We start from the raw sequence: 12,063 nt of genomic DNA, 5'->3' as shown, positions 1-12,063 counted from the left end.
ATGTCAATTCCCATCTAAGAAGGGAGGGTTGGACAAACCAGGTAATGACCAGTTTAACATCAGTAGTGGGGAAGTTACTGGGAATCCATCATCAGAGGCAGAACACTTGGACAAGGATGAGATGATCAAAGAGAATCAGCATAGATTTGTAAAGAGTAGTTCATATTTGATCAACGTAGCTGAATTTTTTGAGAAGGCCACTGGCAGGGTGGGTAGGTGAATATCCATGTTTATAAAGAATTCCAGAACGTATTTCATAAGCCAAGAGATTTTTAGCAAAAATGAAAGCGCACAGAACTGGAGGTAACTTTGTGACATGAGTTGGTAATTGATTGGGAGGTCAAACACAGAGAGTAGGGAAAAGGGGATGTACTTTGATGTGACAAGTGGTGTTCCCTAGGGATTTGCACTAGGGGATTAGCTTTTCACCATATATATGAATGATTTAGATGAAGCAATAAAGCATTTTATATCCAGTTTACAGTTGATACCAAGTTAGGTGACATAATCAGCTGGATTTTACCGGCGCTTTGGGGACAAGCTGTGAGGCAGGAAGAGTGGCAAGATGGCACGGAAGGTGGAGGGTGGCATGAGCGTTGTCCTCCTGCTGCCATGCCATCTTGTCAGTGCTCAGAAATGTGGCAGAAGCCCTTCCACCCAGAGCCCAATTGAGCCATTTAAGTGGCCAACTAAGGGCCTCTTCCCAACTCTGGTGACATTTTACTAGCAGTGGCAAGGGGGTAGGGGACTCCTTTTTGGGCAATCTTATGCCCACAGAGATGCCCCTGGTGGCAATAGCCACTCCCACAGCAGCAGTGCCACCTGCCCTCACCAATCCCCCTCCCTCCCTCACCCCAAATCCCACTTACCTGGTTGTGAGGACACACGTCCAACAATGGGTCCACCTCCTCCAGGTGCAGCCCCACCAGTGGCCACTTCTCCCGGTGGCACTGCTGATGCTGCTGAACCTCCAGCCCGCTGATTGGCCAGCAACTCTTGGGGGGCGGGCTGCCGTCCTTAATAGGGACGGCCACCCCGGGGCAGTCAATTAATGCTTTCGGGCCCAGCGGTGGGACCCCTGGTGCCAGCAATAAATCCAGCCCCATCTGTTGTGTAGATGAGAGGAGGAAGTTACAAATGGGCAAAGACAAATTAAGTGACAGGGCAAAACTATGGAGCATCTGTAAACAGACAATTACAATTGATTAACTTGTTTCAAAACTTGGTAATTAAATTTGTCTTGTATTTAAGGCTTAGAAATTACACAGTGATAAGAGTGTATGAGCACTTAACATGACCATATAAAATCGTCTTTGACCAGGAGTCCTCCTCCCAACCTGCAGACCCATTCACCCGCCTCCAGCATTCTCCCTCTACCTGGACCCCTCCCCCTGGCCACTTACCCGCTCTTTATCTCTTCATTAAAAACTGTCGGCGAGACATTGGTCATCTCAATTTCTCTGCCCCTCTCACTCACTCTAACCTGTCCCCCTCTGAACTTGAGGCACTCCGTTCTCTCAGGTCTAACCCCGACGTGGTCATCAAACCTGCAGACAAGGATGGTGCTGTTGTTGTATGGCGTACCGACCTCTACCTTGCAGAAGCTCAACGCCAACTCAGAGACACTTCTTCCTACCTCCCTCTGGACCATGACCCCACCACCGAACATCAAGCCACCGTCCAAAGGACTGTCACTGACCTCATCTCCTCTGGAGATCTTCCCCCTACAGCTTCCAACCTCATAGTCCCGCAACCCCGGACAGCCCGCTTCTACCTCCTTCCCAAAATCCACAAACGGGACTGTCCCGGCAGACCCATTGTGTCAGCCTGCTCCTGCCCCACTGAACTTATTTCTTCCTATCTTGACTCTATCTTTTCTCCGCTGGTCCAGTCTCTTCCCACCTACATCCGTGACTCTTCTGACGCCCTACGTCATTTTGACAATTTCCAGTTTCCTGGTCCCAACCGCCTCCTCTTCACTATGGACGTCCAATCGCTCTACATCTCCATCCCCCACCAGGATGGTTTGAGGGCTCTCCGCTTCTTCTTGGAACAGAGGCCCAACCAGTCCCCATGCACCACCACCCTCCTCCGCCTGGCTGAACTTGTTCTCACATTGAACAACTTCTCCTTCAACTCCACACACTTCCTTCAAGTAAAAGGTGTCGCTAAGGGTACCTGCATGGGTCCTAGTTATGCCTGTCTTTTTATGGGGTATGTCGAGCATTCTTTGTTCCAGTCCTTCTCAGGCCCCCTCCCCCAACTCTTTTTCCGGTACATTGATGACTGTATCGGTGCCGTTTCCTGCTTCCGCCCTGAACTGGAAAACTTTATCAACTTTGCTTCCAATTTCCACCCTTCTCTCACCTTTACATGGTCCCTCTCTGACACTTCCCTTCCCTTCCTCGACTTCTCTGTCTCCATCTCTGGGGACAGGTTGTCTACTAATATCCATTATAAGCCCACCGACTTCCACACAGGGCGGCACAGTGGCGCAGTGGTTAGCACCGCAGCCTCACAGCTCCAGCGACCCGGGTTCAATTCTGGGTACTGCCTGTGTGGAGTTTGCAAGTTCTCCCTGTGTCTGCGTGGGTTTCCTCCGGGTGCTCCGGTTTCCTCCCACATGCCAAAGACTTGCAGGTTGATAGGTTAATTGGCCATTATAAATTGCCCCTAGTATAGGTAGGTGGTAGGGAAATATAGGGACAGGTGAGGATGTGGTAGGAATATGGAATTAGTGTAGGATTAGTATAAATGGGTGGTTGATGGTCGGCACAGACTTGGTGGGCCGAAGGGCCTGTTTCAGTGCTGTATCTCTAAAACTGAAACTAAAACTAAACCTCTACCTCGACTACACTTCTTCACACCCTACCTCCTGTAAGGACTCTATTCCATTCTCCCAGTTTCTCTGTCTTCAACACATCTGCTCTGATAATGCTACCTTCCAAGACGGGGCTTCTGGTATGACCTTTTTCCTCAACCGAGGATTCCTCCCCACTGTTGTTGACAGGGCCCTCAACCGTGTCCGACCCATTTCCCGTACCTCTGCCCTCAACCCTTCCCCTCCCTGCCAGAACTGTGACAGGGTTCCCCTTGTCCTCACTTTCCACCCCATCAGCCTCCATATCCAAAGGATCATCCTCCGCCATTTCCGCCACCTCCAGCGTGATGCCACTACCAAACGCATCTTCCCCTCCCTTCCCGTCAGCATTCCGAAGGGATCGTTCCCTCCGTGACACCCTGCTCCACTCCTCCATTACCCCCACCACCTCGTCCCCGTCCCAAGGCACCTTCCCCTGCAATCGCAGGAGGTGTAATACCTGCCCATTTACCTCCTCTCTCCTTACTATCCCAGGCCCCAAACATTCCTTTCAGGTGAAGCAGCGATTTACTTGTACTTCTTTCAATGAAGTATACTGTATTCGCTGCTCACAATGTGGTCTCCTCTACATTGGGGAGACCAAGCGCAGACTGGGTGACCGCTTTGCGGAACACCTCCGCTCAGTCTGCAAGCAGGACCCTGAGCTTCCGGTTGCTTGCCATTTCAACACTCCCCCCTGCTCTAATGCTCACATCTCTGTCCTGGGATTGCTGCAGTGTTCCAGTGAACATCAACGCAAGCTTGAGGAACAGCATCTCATCTACCGATTAGGCACACTACAGCCTGCCGGACTGAACATTGAGTTCAATAATTTCAGAGCATGACAGCCCCCCATTTTACTTTCATTTTTAGTTGTTTTTTCTTTTTTACATTTTTTACAACCTTTTTTTTGCATTTATTTCATTTCATCTTAGTTTGTTCAGTTTGCTTACCCGCTGTTTTTTTTCATGTTTGCACTTGCTGCTGTTCAATATTCAGTCCGTTAACACCTTATCTGTACTAATGCTTTGTCTTTCAACACACCATTAACATATTGTTTGCCTTTGCTCCATGACGTTTTGGTCAGCTATGTGGCCTTGTCCAATCTACACCTTCTCCTTTGTTATTTCTTGCCCCACCCCCACCTCACTTGCTTATAACCTGTGACATTTCTAATATTTGTCAGTTCCGAAGAAGGGTCACTGACCCGAAACGTTAACTCTGCTTCTCTTTCCACAGATGCTGCCAGACCTGCTGAGTGGTTCCAGCATTTCTTGTTTTTATTCCATATAAAATCGTGGTCTGCTATTTTAGTGGCGGCACTAATGCAGTTAAAACAAATAGGTTAATGCCTTCAGAAATAATCAAACAAAGGAATTTCATATGAAGATAAGCTTTGTGCACTAATATTTTGCAGTTATTTCTAGGCCTCTGCTAATTAATAATTGTTTCAAACAACATTCAAGAAATATCAGGGCCTATAAATTTGGCTACTCGGCACCCGTTTTTCAGGCACTAGTTATCATATACCAAGCCCCCAATTCTGCAGTACGGAAGCGCACACCCATTTACAGCCGGGAACCTGCCACATTGGGAAAGGAAATAAAAGGCATCCAGGACCTACGCCTGAAAGAACAGGGCTTTTGCACATGCAAATAAGGGGCCTAATGCCTGCTTGAGGCCGATACTTCAAGTTTGGTTTTCCTGAAGCAGCTCATGTCTAAACCAGACCTCAGGACTGCCTGCTACCAACAAAGTAAGTTTTTCACATATGCTTGCTTGAATGTAGATCACTCTTGCCCCTCTCAATCTCAGATTCAACGAAAGCTGACGACCATTCCCGACCGCGCACCTCTCCCGTCCGATTCTCACCACTCCTGACCTTAACTCCGACCATCTACCCCCGCAACCTCCAATCCTGATCCCCTAAACCTCCCTTGGCCTCTGATCTCTTCCCTGCGACTCCCCTTTGCCATCTTGGGCTCTGATCCATTCCACCAACACCTCCCCCACTCTCCACCAGACTTCAATCTCTCTCCCCAGGCCTTTGATTACCCTTTCCTGGCTTCATTTACATAACGGCCACTGCAACACTACAGCGGCCTGATCTTGGTCTACTTTTTGCAGGCTGACTGTTCTTGCCACACAATCTCAGGTGCGCCTCAGGCCTCACCATTCAGGCACAGAGTCTAAGAATGAACACCCCTGAATTTCTAGGCCCAGGATTTTGAACAGAGGTCAGCTTGCACTGTGTTTGACAAAAAATTGAAGAAATTAAATTAAAAGATGATAAACTTATGGTTTTGACACGTGAAGGGTAATTTTTAAATGTGTGCTCCTGGCAGGTGATGTTTCATGCTAGGAATATGAATTCATAAAATTTATCTTGAGCCCCAGTTTGCATCTATCATCTCAGGTAATTTACCTTAATTCCATTGAGGCCTTTTACGCTAATATCCTCTAGCATAATCAAAACACAGATCAATGTTACCTGAACTGTGCCCACTATGTGATTGATAGTGTTTTAAAATCTATCCCTGCAATGTTTACAACTAGCAGTGCTCTGTTATGGGCACTAAATTAGTCTATTCAATATAATGAGAAATTCTGGAAAAATGGTATGCACAAGGTATGACGCAGGACTAAGGACAGCTAAAATCTATGCTTTCAGAGCTTCTTATTCAATCAGTACATTTTTATTTTACATTGAGTTACATAGAAAGTTGAAGCAGGCTGTGTTGGTGTTTATCCTCCACACATGTCAATAGTCCAAACCTAAGTTCTAACTCTGTTTCCATATCCCTTTATCACTTTTCCATCTAACACATTGCTAATCTAACTAAATTGATTTTTCAGCTCCATTTTAATATATTTTTCAGAATTCCAATATTCTTTCCTCTCCTGGAATTTATAATTTGCCAAAGTGGGTATTCTCCATGCATGAGCCTGAGCAATGACTGTTACTGTGCACGTTTAAGGACTATTAAATGTTGGAGGGAAATCACTGTTGAGGTAACTGGATAGTGATCAGTAGCAAGAACTCAGAGTAATTTATCTTCTCCTTGACCCAGGGCACTGAGGCTAATTGTACTGTTCCTAATGGCTGCAATCAGCTAACTTACCAAAGGCCTGATGGGGCCAAAAACTCCAGGCCCAATCATTCCAGAGTAAATACCTTGGAATCCCTAATCTCTGGCATTACCAAAGTTAATGGAGTCAGGGGAAAATCTATAATTTAATGGAAAGGTGCCCAGTCCAATTGGGGTGTATCTGGCCAATTAATGTCCACTTAAGGCCCTCTTGCCGCCACTGCTGGTATTTTACCAGCAGCTGGTGGCGGTCCCACCACATGGGGAAGTCACCCAGTAAAATAAGGTGGCCATCCTGCGGGCTTGGGGAGTGAGCGGGTGCCCTCAGAGGAACCCAGATAGCAAAGGCCGCTCCTCCGTTAACACCCCACCCCTTCAAAGACCACCATCCTCCCACCCCATTCGCTGGGGACTGCCGGGCTGGCCCCGATGACCCCACCACACTGGTCTGGGGCTCCAGCACTGGTCCTGGTCCCAGGTCTCTTGTAGTACCGGCAGTGGCCACCACTCCTGGTGGCGCTGCCGATACTACTGCGCTGTCGGCCCTCTGATTGGTGGCAGCTCTTGGAGACAGAATCCCCACCTTAAAAGAGATGGTGACCCCGGCGTTGGGTAGTTAATTGCCTGAGCGCCGTTAAATAGAGCCGGACGTTCTCTAAAGGGGTGAGGTGGGGTTCCCCTCGCCTTTTGGGCCCGCGTTGGGGCCCCTTGCCGGCTCCATAAAATCCAGACCTTTGTGTGTAAACCTGGTTAGTTTTGGAATGGTATTCAACTATGGTACACATCTCAGCTCCACCAGATTCTGTACTCATCTGAGGTTCAAACATTGAAACTTTCCAACAGAAGCCACAACCCAAATTTGGAACCCATGATGATTTTCCCCTACCTCTCGCAGGCTGACGATATCAAGTGTAGCAGCCACTGGCTCCCTGGCTGAGATAACTAACTCAGCACAGAGCAGTAATTGAACCTGGGACTTTTTGATCAGCATTTTATGGTTTACTTACACTTTGTCTAACACTAAACTGAGCCATTGGGTCTTTTGTATTTCAATTTGGTTTTTACATTTGAATACAACTTATGCAGTAAAACTAATATCTTTACATGCATTCTTCTGTTCTTAATAAATCTTTTTTACAGGTCAGTTCTCTAATTCATCTAAACCATTACATTAAGCACAATACAGTTTATTAGATTATTTTGAATATACTGAAACAAAATTGCAACACAATTCTAAACTCCCAATTCTGACTCCCAAAGTGTTTTCAAATGGCTTGTGTAGTTTGCCATACTTTACTAGTAATGATTATGTTCCACAAATATTACAAGAAACAATATGATATTATATGCATCATAACTACATTTAAGCCACTACTTTAATGTGATTACCATAGTGTTTGCATTTACATATTAATTGTCACATACAAATAAGTTACCTAGCACCCAGGGAAGTATCATCCATTCAACAATGGTTGGTGGAGGACCTTGCATGTTTAAATCTGTTCGATCAATGTGTTGAGATGCCAACAACAGCAGGAAAAGAAAAGTCAAGTACGATGCAGTATGACAGATAAACTTAATAAATGGTTTTCTAATAAAAAGGCCTAATGTGCTTTTTGGTGCTATCAAGTAGCACACAGAAAAGATTGGGAATAGTAGTCCGATGCTGATGCAGGTCAAGAATTTAACGATCCAGTGTCGCCGTCTCCAGCCGGGAAACTCATCGTACCAGCGGGAAGCAAGGAGCTGCTGACAGTTTGGCTGGGCGACAAACTAGAAGACAAGACAAGAATTATAAATTTCTTAAAAAAGCAGAGTAATGCACAAGAAAAAGTACGAGGAGGACAAGACTTCCTTGATTAATGTGTAAGCCAGCATACTTTGATAGTTATAACATATATTTCACAGTTTAAAATAAGCACTTTCATGTCTATAATTGAATTTTACAATGAATGAGATTCAACTGCACCCGCCACCCCCTCACCAATATCTTTCGCTCCTCTCTCGGAGGTAGTGACGCTTAGTTAGGATGCAGTTCCACTGGCATCAGCCTGTCTGTAATAAGTGGCCATTCTTAATGTGTGATTCCAGCCAATGATACAAGCACTCTATTCAATTCGAGGGAAAATTGCTAAACAATTGCTAAAATAATGTCCACCAGTACCTACAAGGGGCAACTAATGATGCCTGATAAATGCAGCTTTGCTTGTGGACGCACATCCCAATAACAGATAAAATTAAAACCACCACTCAATTTCCACCAAGCCAAAAATCGTTCCAGTTTAAACTTGCAATTGGCAGTGTTAAGAAATAGTGGCGAGAAATTTGACAGATGAATAAAAGTTTTAGAGTTCAAATCATATGCACTTAATGGCCTCTGCAACTTCGAAGAATGACAGATGATCTTATTGAAACATATATAATTGAAGGCGTGACAGGTTAGATGCCAAAAGGCTGCATAGTCCTCTGCCTGCACAATCAAGAGCTAGGGGTCAAAGTCTCAGTCTTAGGTCTGAGATAAGAAGAAATTTCTTCACTCAGAGGCATGTGAATCTTTGGAATCCTCTATGCCAGAGAGCTGTGGACACTCGGCCATTGTCTATATTTAAGACCGAGATCGACAGATTTTTGGTCTTTCAGGGAATCAAGGGTTATGGGATAGGGTGGGAAAATTGTGTTGAGGCAGAAAATCAGCCATGATCTTATTGAATGGTGGAGCAGGCTTAAGGGGCCATACAGCCTACTCCTGCTCCTATTAAGTTATGTTCTTATGTAAGATATTATTCACCTTACAATATCAGTATCAAAAAGTATTTTGTCAGAATATTTAAAATTGTACTCAATACAGTAATATGAACTAAAAGGACAAATTAAGGTTTAAAGAAATTTGGCCACAAGGCGTCATTCTCTCGGGTGCTAAATGGCCTCCTAAGCTTCTGATATGGCGGGCAGGAAACTAACGCTCATTATGAGTGGAAGAGGGTTGCTCACCATATTAGGAAAGGTACTATGGGTCATGTTTCTGTGCACAATATGCTACCAAGCACTGTTGTTACATACAGCCTTTTTACGTACTATGTGCACGGCTCATGAAAAGTCGCAATTTGTTTATCAACTAGGGGAAAACTCCTTAGTATGCCTGGGGTGCCCAAGCAATGGTTTGGATGTCAGTGTCTATTGCAAATGGAGACTTAAATGAATATCTTTAAACAGATTTATTTTTCGTCAAGTTAGGTGGACCTCTGTTCCACAAAACACCACCCCTCATTGATGAATCTTAATCACTATCAATTCTTAATTCGCATATCAGGCATTTTGTATGAAAGCCATTGATGCCCAAACAAACCCAGCACAGATTGAATTTTCTTTTGATTTACCATTTACCTGTGGCTGGTTCTAGGGCACGAGATTCAGTAAAATACAGTGCTGGTGATTACTGCTTCAAATATGCCAGTAAAAACTTGAATAATAATTAACCTATAGAAATAGTGCCATTTTTCTTTAACGCTAACTGGTAGACCACCACACTGCATTTAAATGCAGCCAAATGGACATAACCAACCTCCTGTTCCTACTCCAAACTTTTGACCCAAATCCGCCCCAAGGTATACTGTCACGTATGCAGTGGTGGTTTGAGCTGTAAAATGGTCTCCCTGATACTGAATGAAGATGGCCATCTTGATTTTAGTTTTGGAATGTTGGTTCTACTTTGCCGACAAATCGATTTTAACTGTTTGGTGCTCTGGAGTGTCTGTCAGGATTTTACTGCCCTGGTAGGTCAGCTCTGCAAAAAGTACTTTTTAAAAATTCTTTCATGGGATGTGAACATTGCTGGCAAGGTCAGCATTTGGACTGGGGACATAGATTGTCCAAAATATTTATGTTATGAAAGGGAGGGGGATGAAGCAATGGAAAAGGATAGATTGAAAGCTCTTAAAGTGAAGTATTACAGAACGTATCTGTCGCTACAAACAGACACTCATCAGGTTTTGTGGATTACGAAGGTCTTAGATTTATCTGCACTTCACTGCCTCAGAGATTTTTGGTCACCTTATCTAAGGAAGGATATAACTGCCTTTGAAGGATTACATCAAAGGTTCACTAAACCCTGGGATGAAGGGAGTGTCCTACAACAAGGGATTGAGTAGACTTGGTCTATCTTCCCTAGCATTTAGAAGAATGAGAGGTGATCTTAAGCAGCTTGACAGGGTAGATGCTGGGAGGATGTTTCCCGAGCTGGGGAGTCTAGACCTAAGGGTCAGTTTCAGAATCAGGGGTTGGCCATTTAGGACTGAGATGAGGAGAAATTTCTTCACTCCGAGGGTTGTGAATCTTTGGAAATCTTTGCCCCAGAGGGTGGTGGATGCTCAGTCATTGATTATATGAAAGACAGAGGTCATTGGATTTTGGACCCTAAGGGAGTCAAGGAATATGGGGATAGTGCGTGAAGGTGGAATTGAAGCAGAAAATCAGCCATCATCTTACTGAATGACACAGCAGGCTCAAAGGGCTAAATGGGCTACTCCCGCTCCTATTCCTTCTGTTCTTAAGGCTGCACTTCTCTCCAGAGACTATTGGGGAGATGTGCCAACTACTGCCTGAAGACCTACAACTTATTTCAACCAGAAGAACAGCACTGTCTGCACCAATAAAAGCCACCAGTATCATGAATTTCTTAGTCACAGTTTCTTTTCAAGCACCTTTGCTACATCAGCAAGGCAGCAGTTCACTGTTGCATAAAGAAGATGACAATTATCCTAAAATACAGCTCAGCAAATGTCTCCACAATTATTATAACCAGCTGTAGGAACATAAGAGCAGGAGTAAGCCATTCAGCTTGTCAAGCCTGCTCCACCAGTCAGTTAGATCATGGCTGATCATGTAACTGAACGCCATTTTCCTGCACTATGCCCATATCCCTTGATGTCATTAGTATTCAGATATCTATCGATTTCTGTTTTGAACATGCTCAATGATTGAACTGCCACAGCCCTTTGGGGTAGAGAATTCCAAAGAGTCACCATCCTCTGAGTGAAGAAATTCTTCCTCATCTCAGTCTTCAATGGCCTACCCATATTCTGAGACATTGGGCTGGATTTTGTTCCCCTACCAACGTCAGGCTCCGCGGCGGGGGGGGGCCTGAAGATCAGAGTGGCAGTGGCCCATCAAGGAACCCGACACCAAGATTGGCGAGCCCAATCTTCCCAGTGGCAGGCCTTCCGCTGTTCTGCGACGGGACAAGACTTTACATATTTAAATTAGCTGTTTTCATTAAATAAAATCTAATCCACCGCTCCTGTGACAGGACGACAAAATCCAGCCTTATGTCCCCTGGTTCTAGACTCACCAGCCAGGGGAAACATCCGATCTACATCCACCCTGTCACGCCCTGTAAGAATTTTCAATGAGTTTCAATGAGTTTCAATGAGATCACCTCTCATTCTTCGAAACTCTAGGGAATACAGGCCTAGTTTCATCAGTCTCTCCTAAGACAATCCCACCATCCCAGAGATTAGTCTGGTGAACCTCCATTGCACTTCCTCTATGGCAAGTATTTGACACACAATTGCAATGAAGAAAGTCTTACTGCTTACAGAAATTGTTGGCTGAGAGGGAGGATGAGAAGGCTGTACAGGAAGGAGAGAACTTGGAACAGGATAGCCAGTAGCCAAAGAAAGGAGGATACAGTGCTTTCAATAAATAAAAGTCGACACACCAAATAATGCCAATTCACACATTCCTATTCTGCCCCCAAGCACTCCCAAAGTTTTTCACTGTTAAAGACTTCTGCCTTTTTCCTTCATTAGATAGAAGTTTACAGTCCAAATCCCATAATTGAACTGCAAATAGTTTCAAGCTATATATATAAATGAATGTAGAACTCGATGAGGTCAAGCGATGTTAACTTTGCAGAACAACATTCACAAAAGTGTCAAACAATCTACACAACCTATATACAACTGCTTCTCCACGCTGTGCCCACCCTGTATTTTTTTTTCTTTATTCGTTTTATGTGTTGTGGGCATCGCTGGCCAGGCCAGCACTTATTGCCCATCCCTAATAGCCATGAGAAGATGGTGGTGAGCTACTTTCTTAAACTGCTGTAGTCCATGT

General features: G+C 44.8%; 1 protein-coding gene across 3 annotated transcripts in view; it reads right to left on the bottom strand.

Annotated features, from left to right (window-relative positions):
- Positions 1 to 12,063, bottom strand: part of LOC137371236 (short transient receptor potential channel 4-like) — a 127,488-nt gene that overhangs the window by 28,101 nt on the left and 87,324 nt on the right. For all 3 annotated transcript variants that reach the window (XM_068033450.1, XM_068033448.1, XM_068033449.1), the window contains exon 4: positions 7,386 to 7,722. In XM_068033450.1, the coding sequence (XP_067889551.1) occupies positions 7,386 to 7,722 (337 nt within the window). The remainder of the gene's footprint in view (positions 1 to 7,385; positions 7,723 to 12,063) is intronic.

Source organism: Heterodontus francisci, chromosome 6 (assembly GCF_036365525.1).
Source record: "Heterodontus francisci isolate sHetFra1 chromosome 6, sHetFra1.hap1, whole genome shotgun sequence".
Lineage (NCBI taxonomy): Eukaryota > Metazoa > Chordata > Chondrichthyes > Heterodontiformes > Heterodontidae > Heterodontus > Heterodontus francisci.
Note: the sequence above shows the minus strand (reverse complement) of the source record. Positions and strands in the feature narration are given on the sequence as shown.